This window comes from Pan troglodytes, chromosome 3 (assembly GCF_028858775.2).
Source record: "Pan troglodytes isolate AG18354 chromosome 3, NHGRI_mPanTro3-v2.0_pri, whole genome shotgun sequence".
In the NCBI taxonomy this organism is placed as follows: Eukaryota; Metazoa; Chordata; class Mammalia; order Primates; family Hominidae; genus Pan; species Pan troglodytes.
In genome coordinates, this window is record NC_072401.2 from 155,391,884 (window position 1) to 155,419,261 (window position 27,378).

General features: G+C 42.3%; 1 protein-coding gene across 50 annotated transcripts in view; it reads left to right on the plus strand.

Moving 5' to 3' along the window:
• TMEM131L (transmembrane 131 like) overlaps positions 1-27,094 on the plus strand; it is a 170,341-nt gene extending 143,247 nt beyond the window's left edge. For 34 of the 50 annotated variants that reach the window (XM_016952415.4, XM_054683441.2, XM_063809117.1 and 31 more), the window contains 10 exons: positions 2,709-2,857; positions 11,197-11,321; positions 12,121-12,287; positions 13,336-13,521; positions 16,579-16,657; positions 18,024-18,106; positions 23,134-23,254; positions 24,595-24,683; positions 25,816-25,955; positions 26,684-27,094. In XM_016952415.4, coding sequence (XP_016807904.3) covers positions 2,709-2,857; positions 11,197-11,321; positions 12,121-12,287; positions 13,336-13,521; positions 16,579-16,657; positions 18,024-18,106; positions 23,134-23,254; positions 24,595-24,683; positions 25,816-25,955; positions 26,684-26,959 — 1,415 coding nt within the window. In that variant the 3' untranslated portion in view covers positions 26,960-27,094. Of the gene's footprint in view, positions 1-2,708; positions 2,858-11,196; positions 11,322-12,120; positions 12,288-13,335; positions 13,522-16,578; positions 16,658-17,057; positions 17,176-18,023; positions 18,107-23,133; positions 23,255-24,594; positions 24,684-25,815; positions 25,956-26,683 lie in introns of all 50 variants that reach the window. The other 16 variants (XM_063809115.1, XM_063809113.1, XM_063809119.1 and 13 more) reach the window with 5 other exon arrangements.
• Positions 27,095-27,378: the final 284 nt, after the last annotated feature.

Here is a 27,378-nt window from a genome sequence, read left to right on the forward strand (position 1 = left end):
ATGTTAGAATTTCTCAGAGTCACTGCAGAACTTGTTGTTAACATTCATTTTATTGTTTGTCCTGATTCTTGGCCCCATAGAAGGCATTACTGATTTTCTAAAAGTCTGCACATTATTACTTTTTGGGGATGGTTTTGTACTGGCTATTAAATTTGGATCCTTCCTAAGAAACTTTGATGACTAATACTTTTAGTACTATATTCTTGGCCTGAAGAAAACTTAAGGAAATCCATTTTCTCACAAATTAGGACCAGGAGAGTAATGGCACCTATTTTTTTGAGGCAAATATCTGTATTGTATTTCATACTTATGGCTTCCAGAATCCAAAGGGATATTCTTCTTATGCTTTCTTTTTCTGGTACGGACCCTGTCTGCCTTGCTTTTGGCTGTCTGCTTTACTGTTTCACAGTGCTTGATGTTTTCCTTTGTGGATATCTAACCGCCAGTTTGTGTTTTAGAAGGAATTAAATTTCAAAGGTGATCTGTGCTAAAGAATGACTTTTAATTTTGACAAGGTAGGAAATGGAGGGTAATGAAGATTCCACAGGGCTGCTGTTAGATGCTCTTGGTTCGGAAATGCACAGGTTTGAAAGGGATCTGAAAGTTGTGTCCCAGCAGTCCTCTAAATGAAGTTGATCTAAACCCTCTAGGCAAATAGTTGACTGTCCTATAGAGACAGAAATTCCCGGGAAATAGCATTAGTAGCCTTTGATTCAGATCTTCACTAATTCTAAGTTATTCCTGGTTATTAAAGGAAGCAGTTGATAGTGATCAGCTTTGTCTCTGGATATGACTTTGGCCATTCTATTTCCATCACAGCCAAAAGCATTAAAAACATGCCATGATGCTTTATTTTATTTATGTAATGAGTCTGGCCAAAGGATTATTTTCTGTATTCATTTTGTGACATTTGGAGAATATAACCTTAATTTTGGGATAGAGCCCCTTTTTCTGAAAGTATAAGACCTAATATGTCCTGGTTGTACTTAAACCATAAAAGCCTGCATTACTTTACAAGGTGTGTGCCATTTGCTTGCCTGGCATTTTTATGGTTACATAATATTTATATAATTTTCTGTTAACCAAATAAAAGTATGTTTACCTGGTAAGTGTTATTTGAAAACTTTATGTATCTTGCTTTGAGTGAGTTTAATTTGTAGCCTCAGAATTTCAGAATCAGAGGGGACTTGACTGCTCCTTTCCTTCTGTGGGTGAGAGACCTGCCCTGCCTCAAGTCCCACAGAAGGGCTGGATTAGAGCCTCTGCTGGTAATCTGGTTAGGTGTCCATCCTACCAGAGCCTGCAGTCTGCTTTGCTGGGAAATATTTGCTCTGCCCTATGGTCATCTAGACTTCTCAAATTTCAAAGGTATTGTTAGGGATTCTTAGTTCAAGAAAAAAGAAGAAGGTACTGAAATACATCGTTTCAAATTAGAAAACAGGCCAGTTATTGTGGGGTTGAAGTTCATTTGCCTTTATTGTGGGATAAGAGATAGAAGAAGTATACTTATGAAACCACTTAAAAGAAAAATGGAAGAAAACATATTTTCAGAAAAGGTTCCTCCCAGCACCCACTTTTGCCATCTGATTAATCAGCTGTTGGCTCCTCTGCCGATTGGCTGCTCCACAGGGGCAGGGCGGGCATTCACTGTAGCAGGGAGGACCTTCCATGAAACAGTCATGTGTCCTTTGGTGGGGATGCTTTACATTTGTATCTGTTCTGTTTTCATCTTTACAACTGTCAAACAAGAGAGGCAAGGAAGCTGGGGTTGTGTTCATTTTATAAATAAGAAAACTAAGGCACAGGCAGCTTAAGAGACTTAACTTTGACTGTAAAACTGATTAGTGGCTGTCGTGACCAGAATCCAAGTCTTTATCCTTCTCTCCCTCTTTGCCAGCTTAAAAACATGTATATATAAAATATACATCACAGAAAACTTATTTTAACCATTTTAAATTATCAAATGCAGTGGCATTAAGTATATTCACATAGTTGTGCAACCATCACCACTGTCCATATCCTTTTCCATTTCCAGAAGTTTTAATAATCTCAGACAGTAAATCTGCACCCATTACATAATAAATACCCATTATCTCCTTTCCCCAGCCCCTGGTAACCACCAGTCTACTTTCTGTCTCTATGAATTCGATTACTCTAGCTCCCTCATGGGTGGAATCATAAAACATTTGTCCTTTCATATCTGGCTAAGTTCACTTAGCATGATGTCTTCAAGGTTCATCCATGTTGTAGCATGTGCCAGACTTTCATTCCTTTTTTGAAAAAACCATCTTGACCATCTTAACCGTACAGTTCAGTAGTTTTAAGTATTTCACATTGTTGTGCAATGAGTCACGCTGAATGGTATTCTGTTGTATGTATATACCATATTTTGTTTATCCATTTATCCGTCAATGGACACTTGGCATTTTCCCACCTTCTGGTTATTATGAATAATGATGCTGTGAATATTGGTGTCCCTCCTACCTTTTTCCCTTGACCTCTTTTAAAGACTTTTTGTAGAACTCTTAATATAAATATATTTTCATCTATGAACAAAATAAATTTCTAGAGCATCATGGATGTTAAAAACAATGCTAAATTTAATTTAACTCTCATGAAGTCAAATTAGATGTTTGGTGTAGGAAAGAAGATGGGGAATGTGAGTGGAAACTATTAGCTAGAAATTGAATTGTTTTTGTTTATTAAAGGGAATAACCAGCAAGTACCTGTCAAGAATGAAGTAGATCATTGTGAAACTTTGAAGAAGGTGGACACAAAGCCTTCTTCAGAAAAGAAGATTCACAAAACATCTAGAGAAGACATGTTTTCTGAGAAACAGGACATACCTTTCGTAGAGGTCTGTATTTTTTTTCTTGCCTATTAAAAACAAAATCCATTTTTAGGACTGTGTATTAAGTGAATATGTATATTTCATATGTTTCACTGCATTTGAATCCATATTAATAACTGGTGAGTTTGATGTGTGTGTGTTCAGAGAATTTTATTTACCTTCTAATTATATAGATGTTACTACAGTAATTTTTAGAGAAACCAGATAGCTTTTACTCTGAAGAGAATCTGTTCTTAAGCAAATGGGTCATTCCTAGGTAACGATGGCAGAGTAGAACTTAACTAACATATTCCTTCTATCCAGTTATTACTGAACATCTATATTTTAGGGCATACTCTTGCTGAGTTGTATTGCTTTTTGTCTGTCTTTGTCCTCATATCTATTATCGTCTTCTGTCTAAAAGATGAGAAAAGTATTCATGATATAATAGAAGAAAATTTTCCTCATATGAGGGAAGAACTAACTTTGTAGATCAAAAGGGCACAATGTGTACAACAGGAAAAATTGATACATCATAATGGGAATAGGCACTTAGTTAAATTAATTGAACTTCAAATATAAAGAGTTGTGCATAGACAGAAAAATCAAGAAGTACAAACTTAAGCTTGCCTCAGACTTTTCAATAGGAACGTCTAACACCAGGAAACAGTGGAGTAGTATCATTGAGAGAATGGAAATGTAAACAAAGAATATTGCATCCAGCCAAGTTAATACTCAAGTTCAAAGGCAACAGGCAGACATCCTTAAATACAAATGAAATCATAAGCCATTCTTGTAAAATCAAGTTAATGAAATTTAGCCAAGCAAGATAGAAGTTCAAATAAACACGCAGATGGAAGAAGGCATAATAAAGGTCTCTTGTTGAGGTTTCAATCCATTTTATATCCAGAATGAAGACTAAAAATTTGGCAGTTATAACCACAGAACAGATTGGAAAATTGAAATTTTAACCAAGTAAAAATAGTAATATAATCTGCAAAAACCAGGAGGTGGGATTGAGAGGTAGGTGAAAATAAATTTTAATTTTAATCTTTCTCAGTAGAGAGCCAGTACTATGAAAACATGAAACGTGTAGTTTAAAAGGGTGATAACTTAAGAAAATATTTTTACAGTCTTTTTCTTAACCTTAGAGAGATCATTAAGGAATTAATATTGCATGTATTGAAGAAATAATTATTTGAAACTTGACAGTTCCCTTGGTTCTACTTTGGTTTATTTTTCTTATGTTAAATTTATATAAAATTGACCCTTACATTTTTAGTTAAAAATTATATATATTCCTAGTGTTATAAATTATTCCCATCATCTGTACTGCCATTCTTTCATATGTGTAGGCTCATAGAAAAATACTCACGAATGAGGTTTGCAAAGTAATTAATGGGAGACCCTGGTTATTTCTGAGTGGTGGGATTTTGGATTATTTCTTTTTCCTTCTTTATTTTCTTCTCTTTTATTAAAACTTTATAACAAACATGAGTTTTTTTATTCAAATAAAGTAGAAATGATACAAAATAAGTATGTTGCAAGCAGTCCAAACTACAAATTTACAGTCTGTTTGGAAAGAAAGACAAGAGGTTTCTGTGTAACCAAACACCAAGATTCATAGTAGAGGGGACTTCAGAGATTGAAAAGTCTGTGTAGGCAAGGGTGCCGTGGAAAGCTCCCAGAGGAGGTGGAAACTTGTGCAGGTAGCATGTGGAAGAACAGAGAAGGGAAGATGGGCAGCGGGCAGCACTGAGCCCTGCAGGTAGAGGAACCATTGAGGCATAATTGGGTGCAGTTAGGGAGCCATCTGACTTGGAAGAAGCTACCTTTGGGGAAGTAATGGGAGGGAGGGGGCAGAGTCCTCCTAGGTCGGAAGGTCATTGAATGCTGATTGAAAGTTCAGACTTTCTTCCCTAGGTCTTGATGGGAAGCACAAATGGTGACATAGGCTAAGTGAAAGCAATAGGAAGGTGGTGGTATCCATAGAGAACTGAATTGTTGCCTGCTAAGGAATTTCAGAATCAAATTTGTTAAAAGCACATTTGTCCAAACAAAAAGTTTTGGAGGATTTGGCCTGACGATTGCTGCTTTGGCACCTTTCTGCAGATTTTGGGGAGCTATTGAAGGTTTCTGAGTTGGTGGGGGGCGGCGGGATGGACAGTGGTTAAGAAATTGAAAGCAACCTGTGGACTGTGATCTTCCTGAAGGTAATAATTGGATGTTGTTCAATTCAGTTTTATAAAGACTGTCAGGATGCCTGTTACGTAGAACTAGTGTAGTTGAATAAATGCTTGAATGAATGTGAATATAAGACATTATTGGAAGATCATTCTCAATGTTTTGGCAATTGAATTGGAGAGGGAAGAAATGGATACCAGCTCTTTTCTAACAAAGAGACTGTTACTCTGCGGGGAGATATGATGTAATCAAGGCTTACATTTGAGCAGGAGTAAAGGATAGGAAAGTAGATAAGAGACATTTTAGAAGAGAAAACCATCAGGACTTCTTAGCACTAAATGCATACAGGAGAGGAGTCATTTTTTCACATGGCCGTTTACAAAAGATAGCTCCAAGGTTCCAAGCCTGGGTGACTAGAATGGGGAATTCTGATGGAGGCAATGAGCTCATTTTTATGTCTGTCAAAGCAATGCTGTTATCACGTTAAGAGTGTGCACTTTACAGCCAGGCTTCTTCTGGGTTTGAATCTGCATCATCATGTATTCATTCCATAATATTCGGTTAGTTATTTCACATTGCATTTTTCTCCTTCTGCAAAATAAGGATGATAATTGTATACCTACCTCAAAGACTTGTGCAGATTAAATGGGCTAATATGAGAATTACCTTAGAATGGCAGCACTTACAAAGTATTGACAAGTAGTAAGTCTCAAAGTGATAGGTATAATAATGATTCCTACCAACAGAGAGGGATGGCTGAACATTGCAGAGAGATGTGTAGTAGACAGTGGGAGGTGGGGAACTAGAGCTTCGGCAACAAGTTAGGCCTGGAGCTTGAGGTTTGGGCGTTACCCATGTGGTGGTTGGACATGGAGTCTGTGAGGTGTACACAGAGAAAAGACGAGGGCCTTGAGTTCAAACTTTGGGGAGGAGGCAGTGTTGAATTTGCAGACTGGCTGAGGGTGCAGGTATAGCAAGTATACAAAAAGCTAGGCCTAAAGGTGAGGATAGGGCACACTTTCAGGAGCAGAAATAGTCATTGAATTTGGGATAGGTGGGAATGAATGAAGTTAGGAGTTGAACTTAACATCCTTTTGATATGGGCTTTGGAGTCTTAGCTGTTGCCCTGCAATGAAGTAGAAACTGATGCTGCCATGCACTGACTCCAGCAGATACATAGCATTGTGTGCTGGGAGGAGAGGCTGGAATGGATTATCCCAAGGTCCCTTCAACCTAAGATGGCCCTAAGGAATAATGGTGCTGCCACTGGCCTCCACCTGCCACATGCGTGGGTGCCATCGCCTATTTCAAACTCTCCTCCCAGTACTGAAGTCTTCCTGGCTCTCTGTGCCAGGCTTAGTTGTGCCCTTGGTTATGGCAGTTTTCTTAATTTCTTCAAGTTATTTTCTTCTGTGTGTCTTTACCATTAGATCCCTGAGGGCATGGGTCTTGCCGTTTACCTCTGTCCCTAGAGTTCAAGGCGGTTCTTGCTGTCGGTCTCAGTGGTTGTATAAGACCCTCCCTCCTTGTTTGGTCTGTAAACCTGTGTAGGACAGACATCTGCATCTAATGGTGGCATTGGGTTCACAGGAGACAGGCCCATCTGAGGGACGTGGATGGCATAGGCTGTACTTTGTGGCCCAAGGTTGTCCCCAACCAAGTCAACCAAGGTGGATTCTCTGGTGCAGATTTGCGGGCAGTGGTTTCTCATTTCTTTCCTGTCTCTGTGACTCACTCCTTGTTTTGTAGAGCTGTTCTTTAAAATCCCTTGAGTGTATTAATACTTTCCATTTCATTGTTCATTTGGCGAAAATCATTCTCAATAAGTACATTCTCAAGTGCAGTGCCCAGTGTTTGTTTTTCTTGCACATTCTTAGAGCCTAATTTTGCAGCTTACAAAATTGTATAAATCTGTCTATATAATACACGTGGAACATTCCTCTGGATTTATTGGCAAGGAAGGTTGAAGCCCAGGTTTGGAATCCGCAAAGTAAATTTTAACCCTAGCTTTGGCTTTTTATTTTCTTTTAAGCAGACTTTTTTCCCTTAGAAAAGTAATTCATGATTATTATAGAAGCATAAAGAATAAGGTAGAAAAAGATTATCCAGAATAAACCACTTTTAACATTTTTGTATTCTTTTCTATGCAGATTTTTAAAAACTATTATCTTAAAATAGTTAAGATAATTATTATTGTCTGTAGCTTTGCCATAAGATTATAACTAAATTTTCTATAAAAATTAAATGGGGAGCTTTGTTTTCAGTGGTTACATAACATTTCATCATTTAACTGTGCCATAATTTAAGCCATTCTCCTGCAGTTGGACATTAAGATTGTTTCCAACTTTTTCTTTCATAAATAAGTCTGTGATGGACAATTTTGTTCCTCTTACCTGTGTACCTGGCAAGTCTTTGTTATAGATGTCAAAAAATAGAATGAAAGGGTATTGATATGGTTTGTCTGTGTCCCTACCCAAATCTCATCTTGAATTGTAACTTCTACAATTCCCACATGTCATGGGAGGAAACCTGTGGGAGGTGGTTGAATTATGGGGGTGGGATTTTCCTGTGCTGTTCTCATGATAGTAAGTCTCACGAGATCTGATGGTTTTAAAAACGGAAGTTTCCCTGCACAAGCTCCCTTCTCTTGTCTGCTGCCATGTGAGACCTGCCTTTCACCTTCTGCCATGATTGTGAGGCCTCCCTAGCCACATGTAACTGTGAGTCCAGTAAACCTCTTTCTTTTGTAAATTACCCAGTCTTAGGTATGTCTATCAGCAGCGTGAAAACAAATACAGGGATCAACTGTGTAAAGCTCCTATGTGTGCTGACAGATTGCTTTCCAGAAAGTTGGTAACAATTTGTTCACGTCATGTCTGAGAATGCTACTTTCATTCTCCTCTGTGCGGCAAAAATTGTTTGCAAAATCTTAGTCAGTGTGATAGGTGAGCAGTTGTGTTTTGGTTTTCTTACTAGGGAAAGGTGAGCATTTTCCTCCATTTTTTGTAGAAGGCTGAAAAACACAAAAAACTATCCATCCAAAATGCTACCACTGAAAAGAAGTTCTGGAAATGTAGAGGTAAATGTCTAACCTAGTTCTGCTTCCACACTTCAGAGGCAGACACAGTGAACAGGATCCTGCTTCCCCAGCCATTTCCTAGTGCTTATGCATCATAAACACATTTGTGTTTTCTAAAACCAAAATGGAAAGAGGAGACACAAGGTAGTCTATAATTCACCTTTTCTAAAAACATTATTTTATGATGGAATATTTTAGACGAGCTCTTCGTGGTTTTTTTTTTTTTGCTTTTGTATTTCTTTCATGAATTTATATTTCATGTCGTTTGCCCATTTTTCTTTTGAATGTTTTATTCTCTGTAAGAGCACTTTCTGTGTTAAAGATATCAACTCTATCAAATATTGTGTATTAGAGTTTTTTCTTAGTTTGCTAAGAAACTAAGCAAACTTAGTTATTGCTTATTTGATTTTACTTATACACAGTGGCTTTAAGAATGACTTTTGCAGTAAGCTTGTGATTTCTCTTCTTTGATTTCTTCCTTTGATTTTAGTAAAGCTTAGGAAATCTTTCTCCACACTGCCATCTGTGAAATCATCACCTCTATCAGAGAGATCAGCAAACGTAACTAGTTCAAATAGTTCAGCTGACGCAGGAGAATCTCTTGAGCCCAGAAGTTCAAGACCAGTCTGGGCAACACAGCAAGACCCCATCTCTGCAGAAAATAAAAAAAAAAATAGCTGGGCATGGTGGCACTTGCCTGTAGTGTCAGCTACTCAGGAGGCTGAGGTAGGCGGTTGCTTGAGCCTGGGAGGTTGAGGCAGCAGTGAACAATGATTGCCTCACTGCACTCTAGCCTGAGCAACACAGCAAGACCCTGTCTCCAAAAAAAAAAAAAAACCCACCAAAAAAACCTCCAAATAACGCAATAATAATGATGACAATAACTAAGTCTCATTTAAATGGCTTATGAGATGCTAGGTAATTTAGTCCACACAATGCTTTGAGGATGACTCGGGAAACTGAGGCAGAGAGGCTAAGTAACTTGCCCAAGGTTACACAGCCAGTAATCAAGGCACGAGATTGAAACTAGGCAGTTTAGCCTCCGAGATATACTCCTAAATGCAGCTCCATGTGACTCTTCAGTTTCCTGGTTAGTCCTGTCCTTCTCTCTCTGGGATCCTCTGTACCAGAAAGCAGCCAGGTGGTGCTTTGCTCTTCCTCGGATTTCTTGGCAAGTCTGTTGCTGTGTGCTCTGGCTCGCTTTCCCTCCCTGTTCTACCTGCTGTCTCCATTGCAGGCCTGTTCTCTCTCAGCCACATCCCTCCTCACTGCCCAGTGCTTCAGAAGGTGCTCCCTGCCACTCTTTCTGGGATACGTCTCACGCCTCTGAATCTAGCTTGTCCTGCATTCCCCTTTTCTTTGTCATACTCACGGAGAACTCTTTGATGCTTCTGGTCACCGAGTCCCGCCTCTCAGTAGTCCTGAATGTACTCACCCTTTCGCTTGCACAGGATGACACTTCCAACCAGATGGATTTGAGAAAGGCAGCCAAGTATCAGTGACTGCTTACTAGCTCACGCTTTCTCAGACCCCACTGAGAGACTGATTTTTTATTTGTACCTGACCTTGGAGGGATGGATAGGCTCAAGTACTTGCTATGTCGACAAGCCTTTGCTGGCCCTTGAGTGGACGGGGGTGGGAAACCTCCCCACCAAGTTAGAAAGACACAAAGGAACAATACATGAAGAAATGTGGTGCATGTCTGTTTAACATTAAATCCCGAGTCTGCATATCCTTCAGTTTAGCTTCAAACTTAAGCAATTAGCATAAGGTCCTGTACAATAGGGCTTTGTATGCTTAACTTGTCAGGTTTTAAAAATACCTTCAGAATCAGAAAAAGGTTAATACGTACTTATTGGGGGAAACAAAGGTGTATAAAGGAGAAATAAAAAATGTCATAATCCCACTGCCTACGCAGTTACAAATCCCATTTCGCTTCTAGTTTTTATTTACTGTGGTGTGCACATTGCTTTAATAGATGCATAAGGGTTCTAATATCTCAGACATAGAACTTGTAGGTATTGCAGGTTACCTAAAACCTTTTCTTTTTCTCCTTCCAAGTTATTCGTGTTAGTTGAGTGTATGTTTCAACTTCACAATTCCTACTCTGATTACTGGGCCAACCTTCTGAAAGAGAAGGTAAAATGAGCCAATCTTTGCTTTCCATGAAGTGTGAATCCTTCAGTCAGTAGGAAGGGGACTCTTCTGGATCTAGGGAATTTGCCTCTGTGAGGTGCCTGGAGAAGATATATCTTCCTCCTGAAAGGACCTAACACACTGAAGAGTTGTGTCTTTTAAGCCCTTGGGTCTCAGTGTGTGAGCTCCCACCACTGCCCACCCACTGACAGTGTCTCTGCTTTAAGAGGGCAACATGTGGAAGGAAGAAGAATAATAAGTATTAGAATATGTTAAAGACTTGAGCTACTTCATAGTTTGAAAGGGCAAAGGGAATCCCTCTCCCCTTGGGTCTGTTAATAGACCATGCCTGACATTGAAAAGAGGAAAAGGCTCCAATTGAGGAAACTATACTTATTTAATACTTATATATATAATGTTTATGCATCTCATGCTGATGCTTTTCAGAACCACATTTTTGAAACATCAGGCATATTCTTGCCTATTTACCCAAGAAGCTTACACTAGTTTGGAGCATTCTATAGAGATTTGGCTGTTCTCCTAAAGTTCGTCTATAAACAAAAACGTAAAGACACAACTTGATCCTAAGTTGAGTTTTTACCTAATTTTTCTTCATAGTACAGTAATTTATGTGAGTTGCACATACCAAATTAACAGGTGAAGGTTGGAGGATTTATTGCTGCAAAGTTAACAGCAAGCTGGTCATAAATTGCTAGCAGATGTTTTTCCTTTTTAGCCTCTTAGAAATTTTATAGGCAACAATTCTTTTTTCTTCTTTTTCTGTGGAGCTTGAGGGAAGTAGAGCAAGAGGGGAAATGAAAACAAACTAGAGGCTGAGAAACATACTTCTCAGTTTTCAGCAGCAATGGAACATTCTGAATTCAGATGGAGTTGGTCTTCAAACATTTAAACATGTTTTTATTCATATTTAGTTTAAACCATTAAACATTTACTTTCTCTTCTTTAGCAAGAAGATCCTTATAGGAAGAAAAAGCTTCAGGAGAAAAGAGAAGGAAATTTACAAAATTTAAATTGGAGTAAAAATCGAACATGTAGAAAGAACAAGAAAAGGGGTGTTGTTCCAGTCTCAAGGTGCGTAATTCTTACTATCTCTAATGTTTTGATCTATTTTTCACTTCATAATTTTGCATTTGGTTATTCACTTTTAAACTTATTTTGGTGATATTAGATACTGATAATATGAGAGTGTAAATGTTTATATCTTAAGATTAAAATACATTTGTAAAATTAACATTTTCCCATTATGTTTTTATTTTGTTAAAAATACCTTAAAGTGACCATTTTGTATCTTTCCTTCATAAAATGCTAACAGATTTGGTAGTTTTTAGGGGAAAAGCATAAGCCATCCCTCCATGTGGAGACCTTCATTCTGCTTATGAGAGGCAGGGGCATTTGTGAAGCAGGAACTAGAGAAAACCACGGGGCACAGGCAGGCCTCTGCTGTTCCCTGTTCAGCCACTGACCCACCTGCGCTATCTGGGGTCATAATGAAACAGAATAGTTACCCCTCAGGTCACCCTTGCTTCAGTCCTGCAGAAGGTAGGTTCTTACAGCTGCAGGAAGTGAGGTACCCAGACAATATGTGGTTTGACAAGCTGGTAAGGGGCAGATCCAGAATTCGAACCCAGGCAGTGTGGCACTCTGCCTTGGAAACCTTGCTTCTTTGAGACACTTAATTTCCCTGACAAAATCTTTTTCTTATTGGTATCCCTTTCTGCTCATCATACTCTTCCACCAGACCCCAAGAGAGGAGGACTCCTATTGTCCCAGATTCATATTTTCACCTCTAATAAGTGTCATGGAAAGGAAGTCTGCATGTGTACATGATAAAATACAGATGTGGTTTTTTTTGTGTGTGTGTCTTTTCCAGGCCTCCTGAACAGAGTGATCTAAAGCTTGTGTGCAGTGACTTTGAGAGGTCTGAGCTGAGCAGTGACATCAATGTAAGAAGCTGGTGTATACAGGAAAGCACTAGGGAGGTTTGTAAAGCAGATGCCGAAATTGCAAGCAGTTTACCTGCTGCCCAGAGAGAGGCAGGTATGTAATGATACTGAGCTACAAATGGTGCTTCTGTGGGAATTTTTGTTTCCTCAACGAAGTATCTAATAAGAGAAATGACACCTCAGTGATTTTATCTCTACAGGCAACTTAGCTAATAACTAAAGCCCCAGTGGAAAGCTTTCAGGGTGAGACCAGAAAACTAAGATTTGGTTGAGTCTCAGTAGGCCTCTAGTGCTGCCCCCCAGCCCCCCAGTCTGGCCAGTCGTAACTATCCTCAGGCATATTGCTGAAGGAATGATGCTTGCTTGCTGCAGACAGGTCCCCTTTGGTGAAAGCGGGGAGTAGCCAAATGAGATAGTGCTACCCCCGTACCTGAGTCCAGCAGTTCTGCAGAGCCATGCTGCTGCCCCACCCAAGGCCTGCTGGGCAGTGTCCCTGGGAGTGGTAGGTAGAGGGACACCCAGTGCTGAGTCCAGGGTCTGGTACCGGATAGTGGGGGCTAGGGCAGTACATGTGGGGTATGGGGTGGTGGGGGTTGCAACCCTCCCAACCAACACCCACTTTCTCCAGACACATGCCCCATGTCCCGACACAGGCCAGCACACTTAGCTGGTTTCTATCTCCACCCTCTCTTTTTCATTCCCTTGACACATGTGTGTTGCTTTTGGTCTTACTGAAGAGTCTTCCCATTCATGTATCAATATTTTGAAACTCTTAGTGGATATCTTATTAAAAGAGAGGGGGAAAATCACCTATGAATCTCTGGTGCCATAGAGTAGCCTCAGTCTTCTTGATATAAGTTATTTGTTAATTCTAGAATCATTATTAGATCATGCTTATGTAGTTGGTGTTGGCCCTCTTAGCCCCTAATTGCTCCTGCCATAGGCAGAGTAGACCGCCCATCCCCTATTATTTCTCAAAGTGCAACCATTAGTTTCCATGAACTCCTCCTTTCTTGCTAGATGAGCATAGGTAGCTGAAGGTGAACCTGGCCCTACTCCTCCTGTCACCTCTCTCTTTCTGTTAGAAATGTATGAGGTTGACAGTTGTTTCAGGGAAACATGACTCCTTTCACTTCCTCCAGAAGGTTACTACCAGAAGCCTGAGAAGAAATGTGTGGACAAGTTCTGCTCCGATTCCAGCTCTGACTGTGGGAGCTCCTCTGGCAGCGTGCGTGCCAGCCGGGGCAGCTGGGGGAGCTGGAGCAGCACCAGCAGCTCCGACGGGGATAAGAAGCCCATGGTGGACGCCCAGCACTTCCTGCCGGCCGGTGAGTCCTGAGCAGAGCCCCAGGCACTCTCAGTGGCCCTTCCCTCTGCCCTCCCACGTACCCAGTCCACACAGTCTCGATCTGCCTTCAGGAGTGCAGAGGACAGATGGGACAGTGGCCTTGACCTTTGCTTTGGACTTCACTCACTTTCTTTTTCTTTCCTCCCTCCCGCTTCCCCTCCATCCTTGTCATAATCATCATCATTGTTTGTTAGTGTCTGTCTTGGAAATAGTTCAGAGAGCTTCTGCATTTAGTTTGTTATTTGTACATTCTTAATGACACCGCATTTGCCATTGTGATGTTTCTTAGGTGTGGACTTCTGTGGCACTAAGTGCATCACATTGTGCAGCCATCACAACTGTCCATCTCCAGAATTTTTTATCTTTCAAAACTGAAACTGTACCCATGAAACAATAACTGCATTGCTCCCTCCCTGTAACCCTTGCTCACCCCTCTTCTACTTTCTGTGTCTATAAATCTGCCTACTCTGGCTATCTTATGTAAGTGGAATCACACAGTATGGTTTTCTTTTTGTGACTGGATCATTTCAGTTAGCATAATGTCTTCAATGTTCAAAAACATTGTAGCATGTGTCAGCATTTCCTTCCCTTTTATTGCCGGGTAATACTCCATTGTATGTGCAGACACTTGGATGATAACTTTCACCTTTTGGTTTGTTCTAATAATGCTGCTGTGAACATTGGCTGTCCCTTATTTTTGAGAAAGTTTGAGAAAGTTAATGATGTCAGAGAGGTCACGAAGCATCTGCGTTTCAGTTACCCAGAGCTAACAACTCTTAATTTTGCCATATTTGCTTTTTTTTTTAAATCATCTGTTCACTTCTCCCTTCCCAAGAGAATCACTGTTTACTGTCATGAATTTGGTCTGGGTACTTTTAGTCCATTTTAAATTTTACATTCATATATCCATCAACAAAATATTGACTGTTAGTCTTTAACTTACATAAATGAAATCATACTTCAGTGTAGCCTTCTGCATCTTGCTCTTTTCACTCAGTTTTTTTTTTTTTTAATAATTTTTTTTTTTTTTTTTTTGAGAAGGAGTTGCTCTGTTGCCCAGGCTGGAGTGCAGTGGTGGGATCTCGGCTCACTGCAACCTCCGCCTCTCGGTTTTAAGCGATTCTTGTGCCTCAGCCTCCCAAGTAGCTGGGGTTACAGGCATGTGCCACCATGCCCGTCTAATTTTTGTATTGTTAGTAGAGACGGGGTTTCATCATGTTGCCCAGGCTGGTCTCTAACTCCTGGCCTCAAGTGATCTGCCCACCTTGGCCTCCCAAAGTGCCGGGATTACAGGCGTGAGCCACTGCGCCCGGCCTACTCAGCATTGTTATTTTTACCTTTACATCTATCTGAAGATGTAGTTCCATTCCTTTTAACTGTTGTTTTCAACATAGTAAACTTTTAACTTTAGTAAAAAGAAAGGGTGATGAGATTTTGCAGTTCCTGTTTGTATGGCACCTTGCATTTGTCAAGCATGCTCACAGGTGCCCACACGCCCCGTGAGAAGGGCAGGGCAGGTGTCCCTGTTCTCACTGTCATCTGAAGACTCAGCCTCAGAGAGGATGCCTGAATCCTTTGACACCATGCAGTCAGTAGCTGAGTCTTGAACCCGGGGCTTCTTCCCCCAGATCCCAGTGCACTTCCCACCTCATCTCCTATTCTCCTCATGGGCTGTTCTACACGATGAACACAAGCCATAGAGAATTTCCTTCAGCAGGCTGCAAGCTGTACTATTTCTTCTCTCTCCCACCAGCAGTGAGACCTTAAAAGAAAGTCTTGTCTGAGAGACTAGTGCAGTAGCAGCCATGAAAACCTAGAGGAAGTGCCCGCATGTACGCGATTCCACTCAGCAGTTCTCTGCATTTTCAGTTTTCCCTGTCTTGTCTCGCTCAGCCTTTTTAGACATTGTTGTCTTAATGGCCCCGCATAAAATGTTCCCAGCACTGATACATTCTGTGCATGTGCATCTACCACAGAAGACTGAAGGTTTGCCTGATGATTCCAGTGTGGGATTTTAAAAATGGAGGCTGGGCGCGGTGGCTCACACCTGCAATCCCAGCACTTTGGGAGGCCGAAGCAGACAGATCACTTGAGGTCAGGAGTTCAAGACCAGCTGGCCAACGTAGCAAAACCCCATCTCTACTAAAAATTCAAAAACCAGCTGGGCGTGGTGACGAGCGCCTGCAGTTACAGCCACTGGGAGGCTGAGGCAGGAGGCGGAGGTTGCAGTGAGCCGAGATCGCCACTGCACTCCAGCCTGGGTAACAAAGCGAGACTCTGTCTTGACAAAAAAAAAGGGGGTACATTAGTTAAGAAAAACTACAAGTGTGTCTTTTGCTTGAGGGAAAGGCTAACATTAGTAGAATGATGAAAATTATTAATGGTGTTGCTGTACAGTAGCATAGTATGCAGTCTTTAAGTTGCATTTGAAGGTTATATAATAGCAGGGAAATGTCCCCAGTGTAATAAATGGTGTAAAAAAACAAAAGACAATATATATGTGAAATATGATTCCAATTTTATACATATACACACACACATAAAGGAGACTGTAAAGAAATTTGGGAGGCCGAGGCAGGTGGATCACCTGAGGTCAGGAGTTCAAGACCACCCTGGCCAACATGGCAAAACCCCATCTCTACTAAAAATACAAAAATTAGCTGGGCATGGTGGTGCACACCTGTAATCCCACCTACTTGGGAGACTGAGGCAGGAGAATTGGTTGAACCCGGGAGGTGGAAGTTGCAGTGCACCGAGATCACACCATTGCACTCCAGCCTGGGCAACAGAGTGAGACTCTGTCTCAAAAAAAACAAAACAACAACAACAAAAAGAGATTGTAAAGAAATATACCTAAATGTTCATAATTGTAGTATAATTGCACGATTCATGTTTAATTAAAAAATGTGAGACTATCAGTTTAAAGTGAAAAATCAGTCATGCGTTAATGATATTAATAACCTATGCATTTTAATACCGAATATACAGTTGAAGTGTACTTTTTAAAACTTGTGATAATGTGTTTCTTTTAATGCAGGAGACAGTGTTTCACAAAATGATTTTCCTTCTGAAGCTCCCATCTCCTTGAATCTTTCTCATAACATCTGCAATCCCATGTAAGTTTTTTATTTTCCAGCTTTTACAGTATGTTTTGTGTGCTGCTTTTTCTACCAATTAGTGTGTTTCTTCTTTGTACTTGGTTCTGCAGGTTAAAATATGAAAACTTTTTAAAGATGCAGGAAAGTAAAATCTGATTTTATTAATAATTCAGGAGTGGTGCAAGTAAACATGGTTCATGTGGGAGAGGCTCAGGTATCGCTATTTTTTTTCAGACAGGTAGCCACGTTAGAAAATACCTAATTTTTGAGGCCAGCCGTGGTGGTTCACACTTGTAATCCTAGCACTTTGGGAGGCGAGGGTGGGAGGATCTCTTGAGTCCAGGAGTTCAGGACCAGTCTGGGTAACATAATGAAACTCCATCTCTAAAAAGAATTTCGCTTTTTCTTTTTAAATTAGGTGTAGCGGCGCACGCTGTATTTCCAGCTACTCGCTGAGGCTAAGGTGGGAGGATCCCTTGATCCCAGGAGATCGAGGCTGCAATGAGCTATGATCACACCACTACATTCTAGCCTGGGTAACAGAGCGAGATCCTGTCTCAGAAAAGAACACCTTATTTCTGAATATAGAAGGAGGAAGCAGTAGTTATTATAAAGATGGGAATCATTTACCCTTTGCTAGGCCTTGAAATAAAACTGAGCATTGATAATTGAGGAAATTTTGCAAGAACCTAGTAGATACATGTTTCCAGTTCTGCCCTATGATGATTTCTGCAGCACTGGACAAAATAAACAAGTACATTTTATTGAGTGAGAGACGAGGAGGGTGGGTAAGAAGGAGGAGAGTTCAGTGTGAGAAATGAACTTGGTTTCTTAGGTGCCTCCCTCTTGGTAAGAGGACAAAGGATGCAGTTAAGTGGGTGAGTTTGTGAGGAAGGAAACTTGACTAGTGCACAGGAAAGCTCTTCATGGTTTTATTGGGGGTAGGTTGTCAGCAAAGGAGTAAGAATTGCTGCTAACTGCTAGCCTAGGCACACTCCCCAGTCAGCCTCCTTCCCTTGGGCCACACATCTCCCTTCTGTACTTTTCTGTCATCTCTGACTAGGGAAGGTGAACTACCTGGAAATACAGACAGGTGGCTACCTGTCTGAAAATCTACCTGACGGGTAGATTTAAAACCACAGGTTACCTCATAGTTATGTTAGTTAATTTTTTTTGTTGTTGGTTATGACAAGACTTTGCTAGATTTGGGAATTTAATATTCCTCAATTCTTCTCTGGCTGTGTAACTTTACATCCTTTATATCTGTATGTTTCTTGGGGAAGACTTCAATTGAGTGAAAACTCAATCAGACGTGGTTATACAATATCAGTATTTCCTCGTGCAGAAAAAATGAGTCGTTCCTCCTTTGCCCTCTTCCCCACAGGACCGTGAATAGTCTCCCACAATACGCAGAGCCTTCCTGTCCCAGCCTTCCTGCCGGGCCCACAGGTGTTGAAGAAGATAAAGGTGAGATGCATTCGTCTTGCTGCAGACATCAGCCAAGGGTTCTGTGCTGTCTGTATTCCTGGCTGATGAGTTTGAGAAGACAGAGCAGGCGGGGTGGGACAGGGCCATTTCCCCACCAGCCCCTTCTGCAAGCCACACGTTCATACATCAGGAAGGCACCTACTCTGTGGACGGGCATCATTGGGGCCCCAGCTGACCTTGTGCATCAATACTGAGCCCCCTCCCTACAGCTGAGGCACAGATGCCCTATGTCCTGGAATAATCCCAGGCCCCTCACAGCAGACTCCTGATTCATTTAGTTCACCTTCCCTAGTCAGAGATGACAGAAAAGTACAGAAGGTAGATGCGTGGCCCAAGGGAAGGAGGCTGATTGGGGAGTGTACCTAGGCTGAGGGTGCAGCACCTCACCTGCTTACCACTTTCCCTGGCCTGCTTTCCTTCCTCCCCAGCTCACTTTGTGTTAGAAGCCTACTAATTCAGCCTCAGCAGCCTTGGGGACCCGCCTTGCTCAGGCATCAGTGCTGAGACCTTCTGCCTGCGGGGAAGGCAGTTGCCTAGGTGCATGGAAGTAGGAATGGGTGGGAAGGAAACCTCTCCTGCCTGGGGGCTCTGATGGGAGGTGAATTCCAGTCCTCCCTCATTTTTCTTCTCTTTTCCTCCTCTTCTGCCTCTCTTTGTCTTTTGTTTTCTGTTTGATTCTAGGGCTTCTTTCTTGCCTAACATGGGTCAGGAATTGTGGCAGGATAAACCTGATTTTTATTCTCTGTGTCTTTAATACACATACTTGCTTTTGGTCATAGAATTTAACACTGGATTTAAAAGCTGCTCTGCACATTGGAGAATTTTAACCCTTGAAGGTGAAATACTTTATGTCGTTCCTTGGATAAATTTTGGACTTGTCCAGTTATCAACAGAAATAGCGAACCTAGTGACTAGTCCAGTAAAATAAGTGTTTTCAATTAAAAAAATCTAAAATTAAATAATCCATAGTTTGCAAAGGCAAGATGTGGAGGCGGTTTAGATGGTACTACCTTTTTTTCTGTGAGAGAAAGGTAGGATTTTAATGGTGTGGAAAAATAAAAACTGTCAGAGCATCTACCCTTCAGCATGTGCCATTCTGCTTTGCTAGCAGTTGGAGATACACGTGCGGTTTGGTGTTCTAACCCAGGTTTGTGTGTGTACTTCAAGTGCCTTTACCTTGGCCCCACTGACAGAGTACATCTTGTCTGCAGTCTGTTGCCTGCAAAGCTGTGGGCCCATCACCTTTGTACTCCCTCACCTCCCTCACAGCCGTGTTTTCCTTCTTGCCCAGCTGAAATGGCCTGATCCATTGTTACAGTCATTTCCTCGACTCCTCTCCCTTTATTGCAAAGCCCCAGCCATGGTTTTGCCTAGTACCCCACCTGCTCCTGTGCAGGCAAGTGAAGCTGGAGAGCAGCATTCCCCATGCCAGCTGCCCCTGTGGATTCCCCACCACCCACTTCACATAGTGCCTGTGTCCTCCCGCCCTGCCCCTCTGTCACCACAGTTCCAAAGCCTCATGCCTCGTTTACTTGATCTTGCTTCTTGCTTTACTAGAAGAGAGAGAAGTGGTTACAGGCCTTCAGCAAGCTCCCACTGCCCTCTCCACCAGCCCACCATGTCATGCCATTCTCTGCCTCTCTCCTGTTGTAGCCTGAAGAATTGTCAGTGCAGCCCTTCTCTCCAAGGGTATTACTGCAGATTTCCCTTCTGCATCATCAGTTTTTCTCTAATGGGTCATTCTCATCAGCACGCAAATCTACTATAATACTTCCTGTCATTAAAAATTCAACAATAGCCAAAGCGCTCTCTTGACTGCCTTCTTCAGTGGCTGCTCTGTTTCTCTGCCCCTGTCATTAGGAGACTCCTTAGAAGAATTATGTGAGTTGCCCATTCAAATTCCTCTCCTCCCTGGAAACCCCTGTAATCTGGCTTTTGCCACCATCGCTCTTTTGAAACCATGCTGTCGGGGTCCCTGGTGATTTGCACATTGCTGAGTGCTTGGTTAAGTCTTTTCAGTCCCCATATTGACCTGTGACAGACACTGGACGTTCTATTCTGGCTGGTAGACCTTAGGTTCCTGACCCAGCTTCTCCTCATCTCCCCACCTCATGACCTTGGAGCCCTCCAGAGAGCAGGCCTTGGTGCTGTGCCTTTCTCTGTCTGTGCACACTTTCTTGGTGATCTCATCCACTTTCAAAGGTCTGAGTCTTTCTTTGACCCAGAGAACTACCAAATGTATATGCAGGAGACATTCACTCTATTGTGTTGTACTTGAAGCAAACTTGTGCCTGGCCCCAAAGGGAGACACTCTTCCTTCTGAGACTTTGCATAACAAATGCCCTGGGAAAGATAGGTCAGAATAAAGGAGCCAGTGTTGTTTCTCTTAAGAAGCACAGAAACCTGAAAGACCCAGGGAGAATTGTCTCACAACATACACACCCCTTATTTTTATATAGCCCTGGCTTCTGGTAGATTTTCACATGCATACATCATTCCATAAGCAATTCTTAATCAGACCTAGGGAAGGTGGAACCAATCTGCTTTGTCTGTCTCATACATTTATTAACAGCAGCTGTCCACAGGAGCCTACGCAGCAGGATGAGGCCACTTTGCAGTATTGACCTCAGCCATGCCCTAGAGTCTCAGACCCAACCAGCTGAACAAATCCCACAGACCACTAGGGTCTACCTTAGAGAGCCAGATGGCTTTCTCTTTAAGTTTCTGTGTTGATCTCTCCACTTGGCCAGAGGCATTACTCCAGGTACAGCAGGATGTGTTAGTGATTGCATAGACTGCACCTTGGCCTGCAAGGAGAACATCTGGAGCCATTCTGTCATCTGTAACAGCCACGGCCAGTGAGTTGAGGCTGATCCAAATGCCTTCCAGGGACCAGGTGCTGTCTTCAGTCACTTCAGCTAGTATCAGCAAATTCCATACCAGCCATTTCTAACTGGATAGCTCCTTCCTAGTGATTACTGCCCATAGGATGTGCATGAACTAGTTATCCTTCCAGGAAGCCTACTGTGTGCCCGTTGTGTGATGCTGGAAGTGTTGCCATGTCTGGGGCAATGATGCACCCAGGCAACAACAATGGCAGCCTGGGTGATGCAGACCTGATCAGTATCTTGATTCCAGCTGGTCGCAGTGGAGAACATACCCTTACCAAGGACCTCTATCTTGACTGGCTGTAAGGTTTAATCAGAAGCCAAGATCCATTTTCGCATTTCAGAGCCCTGGAGAACAGTGTCTTCAATCTGCCCATCTGTTGCTTCCCAAGTGGCAGACCAAGCACCTAAGCCATTGGCAATAGCCTCAGAGTTGTTTACACCTAGCAGGGTTTCATCAGGGCAGAATTACCCAGAGCTGTGAGAACCACTTTGGGTTCTGCCCACTGATCAGAATGGTTGTGTTCCTTTTCAGTTCTGCATGGTGGGCATTGAGGTGGGACAGCTGCAGCCTCCCAGTAGATGCTGTCTGATTTCAGCCTGATCCAGCCATCAGTGAGCCAGGCCCAGGCATTTAAGGGAGCCCTTGGGAATTGAGGGCCCACTGAGCCAGCAACTTCACTTCAGGTGCAGAGTGGGGAATAAAGTTTCCCTAGAGGGGGGTACCTGCCATTTTTCCACATAAAGCTGAAATACAGGTGGGGCAAGCCCACTGCATGAGCACCAGCCTCTTTGCATGAGTTCCCCTGAGCCCCATGGGGATATTTAATCACAGAATATCTAATATCTAATATAGGGGTGACTCAGCCCTAGATGGATGCCACACACAGTGGGTTGTGCTACAGGAGAAGAACCCTGAGCTTTGGGACCCCAAAGCTTTTATAATAGGCAACAAGCATGCCTGCCCTTTGCTCCAGAAAGAGACACTATATGTTCCGAGGCTTTTGCTTAGCAAACATCTATGAAAAGATAGTCCAGGAGAAAGGTTGCCAGTGCCTCTGGCAGAAATGGGAGAGATCCCTAGAGACTTGTGTCCAAGAAGTCACTCTGCTCAAAACCTTCCAGTAGCTTCAAAGTAAATGCCTAAATTCTTCAAGGGGCCCACAGGCTCTGTCTTCTCTGCTCCCAATCCGCTCTCTATAGCCTCATCCCCTACTCTTCCACTTTCCCCTCTCCTTCCTGGCTACACTGATATCCTTGCTGTTTGAACTCCCCAGGCACACCTTGCTTCAGGGCTTTTGTGGTACTGTTTCTGCTGCCTGGAATGTGCTTCCCTGTACCCACTGGACTCACTTCCTCACGTCAATCACGTCTTTGAGGAGCTGTTTTCTCAGTGAGGCCTTTGACCATCCTATCTTAAATCATTGTATTTGGCCAGGCGTGGTGGCTCACGCCTGTAATCCCAACAGTTTGGGAGGCCGAGGCAGTGGATCAGTTGAGGCCAGGAGTTTGAGAGCAGCCTGGCCAACATGGTGAAACCCTGTCTCTATTAAAAATATAAAAATTAGCTGGGCATGGTGGTGTGTGCCTATAGTCCCAGTTACACAGGAGGCTGAGCCATGAGAATCACTTGAACCTGGGAGGTGGAGGTTGCAGTGAGCCAAGATGCCACCACTGCATTCCAGCCTGGGCAACAGAGTGAGACCATCCCCCCGCCCCCCGCAAAAAAAATGCTGTATTTGCCATCATGGCACGCACATTATCTGCCATGCTACACTTTGTTTGTTGTTTGTCTTTGCTCACTTGAATGTAGCTTGTTCACTGCTGTATCCTCAGTATCTTTAATGAGGCCTTGCAGAAAGTAGTTCCTCAAATATTTGTTATGTGAGTCTCATCTTGTCATCCAGGTCAAGAGACGGTCGGACACTGTCTGAAGAAACGGTCAAAACAATATGCTGTATTTCAGAATTATATCCTGAAATTATATTCCGAAAGGAGTTAGTCAGCATGTGTGGGTGACATCAGGGAGTGTTTTCTGGAGGGAAGGGCAGGTGCAGGAAGGGTAGGATGAGGGCCAGGTGAGGATAGGGTGGACTCAGGCCTTGTTCTCTTCCATAGGTCTTTACTCACCTGGAGACCTGTGGCCCACTCCGCCAGTGTGTGTGACAAGCAGCTTAAACTGCACCCTGGAGAACGGCGTGCCTTGTGTGATTCAGGAGTCGGCCCCGGTTCATAATAGGTACAGCTTCACTTCTCTGATTGGTGCCTTGCTTAGTCTAAGGGCTTGCAGTTGGAATTTGAGTTCAGTTTCTTAGGGTTTCCTTACAAAAATGAAGGCTAGGCTTCTTCCTTGGTGTACTTTAGCTGTGCGTTTCCTTCTGCCTTTTAGAGTTGCATTGGGACTAAACCAGGCATTGAGAGAAACATGAAATAAAAGAAAGAAAGCTGGTGACAGTGTCGTTATTTTTTAAAAATTGAAAAGACGGATTTTTTCATATATTAGAGGCAGATTTGAAAAAAAAAACACTCATAATTCCTAACTGCTAGCAGAGCAAAGCTTTTCATTTTTCTGTGGTATTATTCTTGAACACGTTTAACGTTGTATTTATTCGTTTGTTTATTTATTTTTTAGAGACAGAGTCTTGCTCTGTCACCCAGGCTGGAGCGCAGTGGTGCAATTATAGCTCACTGCAGCCTTGAACTCCTGGGTTCAAGCGATTCTCCTGCCTCAGCCTCTCAAGTAACTGGGACTACAGGTGTGTGCCACCGTGCTGGTCTAATTTTTAATTTTTTTTTTGTAGAGACAGGATCTTGCTTTGTTGCCTAGGCTGCTCTTGAACTCTTGGTCTCAAGCTATCCTCCTGCCTTGACCTCCCGAAGTGTTGGTATTATAGGCATGAGCCAATACACCTGGCCCAAATTTAAAGTTTTAAAAGATCAAATAATTTGAGTATTGAAAAATAGTTACACAATGGCAGTTTCTCAAATTTGCTATTTGACATTAATATGTCATTCTATTAGGGAGTCTTAAGAAAATGTTAGATATTTAATCACAGAATCCATTTGATGGTTTTCTTGGTTCAGCTTATTACAACAGTATTTCCTATCTCATTTCTATAATAAGAATCTAGGTTGCAATAGGGATCAAAGTATAATGAAGTATAGTCTTTATAGTTATGCTTGTCTAAGATGAATGCTGGTCTTGCTCTGAGGGGACGTTTTTAATGGAACATGTTTAAGTCCTTCAGATGTGCACAAAGACACTTAAAGGTATTCCAGCTGTTCTTTCACAGTGCTGATAAAGCCACGGCTCTCTATTCTGTCTCTAGTTAGACTTAACAAGCATAGTTAAAAACAAGTGTGCTCCTAGTCCAGCCGTCCATCCTGCAGATGGCATGTCACTAGTGATCAGCATTTAGTAAGCCTTTGATTCTGTGATTTGAGGAAGTACATCTTTTATTTTCCAAAATTGGGGAATTCACAGTGATTAGGATGCTAGGCAGTAAAATCATTTTCCATTTTCTTTACTTGATGTCTTGACATCCTGTTTCTGATTAGACCGCTTGTTTTTTGTGGCAGTTTCATTGATTGGAGTGCAACATGCGAAGGCCAGTTTTCCAGTGCATACTGTCCATTGGAATTGAATGATTACAATGCCTTTCCAGAAGGTAAGGGCTCTTCAGACAATCCCAACGCCATTATTTTATTCTTAGAAGGTCAAAGCAGGAAGTGTGTGGACTGAGAAGAATCCTTTTAACAGCGAGCAGACTTTGAGAATGAGCTTGCAGTAGACTGCCGAATGGCTTCGTGTGGATCCAGTTGTGCACTGATGCCATATATAATTTTATATGACCCTCAAAAAGCCCTCAATTTTGGGTGTCTGGGGGCTTCAAAAATAACCCTAATCCATTTAGTCCTTCCAGTTAGGTAGAACTAGGTCATTTGGATCCATGTAGATGTAACATTGTTGGGTATCCATTGGGAAGCCGGGGCTTTAGCTGCTCGCTCTTCTTTTTAGGCAGTCAAGTCCCATGTGAAATAGAAACATTGGCCTGCTTCCTATTATGTCCTTAACTTCTCTGCCCTTGGGTGGTGCTGCAGAAGGAAGGAAAGAAGCTTGGAGGGGAAACTGTGGAAAATTGCAGATGCTTGGGCTCAAGCATCTGTAATAATAAAAAAATGAGAGCTATGGGATATCCCTGGTCAACTGGAAAATGCTCTATTGTGCACTACTGTTGGATCATGGTTTCTTATACTAGAGCTGCCCTTTCAGGGAAGGGATTTTGATACATGCATTGCTCCATGCTAACCACAAGGGGGTGCTTTGGGAATGTTATGATTGTGAGGGTCTGTGTTCATTATGTTCTTAATGGTATCTAAGGAGTCCTTGGTTTTGGATTGCTGTATCAGCCCAGATGATATATGTGTAGGTGGCTGAGGTTGGCATGACAGGTAATAAAAACATTTTAAAGACTGGCAAGAACCTTGACACTATTTAGATGTCTAGTAGTATTTTAATGTATTTTGTGTAATAGAAAGATTCCCATCAAGTGATCAAATAGAGAAAAACAAGCCAGGAGGAAGACCTTCCACACTGAGGGCTTCCCAGGTTGTGTGTCTGATAAAAAGTTTTAATCTTGAGAATGATGTTGCAGCGACTCTCCTGGTCCACACGGACCAAGTATTTATGTCTGTAACTTGTCAGTATAGTGAGACCTTGAAAGCTTTTTTGCCTGAGAGTGAGAATTCAGTTCTCAATGAAAATGTTTACCTATGATGATATTCTCCCATTCTTTGTAGAAAACATGAACTATGCCAATGGCTTCCCCTGTCCTGCAGATGTTCAGACAGACTTTATTGATCACAACTCTCAGTCTACCTGGAACACCCCACCCAACATGCCTGCTGCCTGGGGACATGCCAGTTTCATCAGCTCTCCGGTCAGTGTTGCCCGTCCTGTGCTGTGAACCCCTGGACAGCTCTGAATTGTTTCCACTGCTTCCTTAATCCTGGTCTCAGCTAGCTTTAGCGTTGGGTTTGGACCAGCCAAAGCCTGGCTTGCTTCTTTTAGATCACCGAAGCCAGGGCTGGCCGCCCTCTGAAGGAAACTGACGTGTAATAATTAGATGGGTGGGGTCTTGCAGACATTGACATTCTGGCCACCCCAAATGAAAAACATCCCCAAACACACCAAGCAATGGTCCTTTGTAGATAAAATTGAACATGGGCCAGCCCTCTGTGCGACACAGCTGTCTTTATGTGGACTCACTGATCTTTACTTCACTGATACGAGATGAAAGTCCCAGGAAGGTCAGTGGGTGGTCAGGGTCCCAGAGCTCCCTGCCTGTGAGCACACCCTCCCTGCTCAGAAGCCCGATGGCTTCTCCTTTCACATCCGCTTGACACTTGTTTTTGTTTTTTTCCAGATAAAGGGTATTTGGCCTGTGGGTTCTTCCCCGGGTTGCAAATAAGTTCATCCCATTAGATGAGGATTTCACAATCCTCCCTTTGAGAAAAAATGGAGTTAAAGCAACCCAGATTTAAATTGAGAGTAGTCTAATAACTTCCAAGTAACTTGATAGCATTGTAGTATTCGCTGATGTGTATTCACCTTTCTAAGGCTTTTTTTTTCTTTTAACTTATTTTTCCTTCCTCATTTATACTTCAGCCCTACCTCACAAGCACCCGAAGCTTGTCTCCAATGTCTGGACTTTTTGGTTCCATCTGGGCCCCGCAAAGCGACGTGTATGAAAATTGCTGCCCCATCAACCCCACCACGGAACATTCGACCCACATGGAAAACCAGGCGGTCGTGTGCAAGGAATACTACCCGGGGTTCAACCCGTTTCGCGCCTATATGAACCTGGACATATGGACTACCACAGCGAATAGGAATGCAAATTTCCCACTGTCTAGAGACTCGAGTTACTGTGGGAATGTGTGAAACTAATTGGATTTTTAAACAATGTGAATAAAGAGGGTTGTGTTTTGATTACTAGTGTAAACTGGTTATTGAGATAGATTATGACATTGGTGGATATTTTGGCACTTTTATATGAAAATAAATTTTTTAATGAAATCTGGGTGCTCTGTTTTTTTTAACTCTTCATAAATCAGTGGTAAAAACAAAGCATCCATATGTCAGAACTTTCAAAAGTCAAGAAGTGTGTCAGGCATGCCGAATGTTTTAAATCTGAACACGGGAGATGTCTTTTTTTTTTTTTTTTTTGAGACAGAGTCTCGCTCTCTCGCCCAGGCTAGAGTGCAGTGGTGTGATCTTGGCTCACTGCAACCTCTGCCTCCTGGGTTCAAGCAATTCTCCTGCCTCAGCCTCCTGAGTAGCTGGGATTACAGGCGCGCATG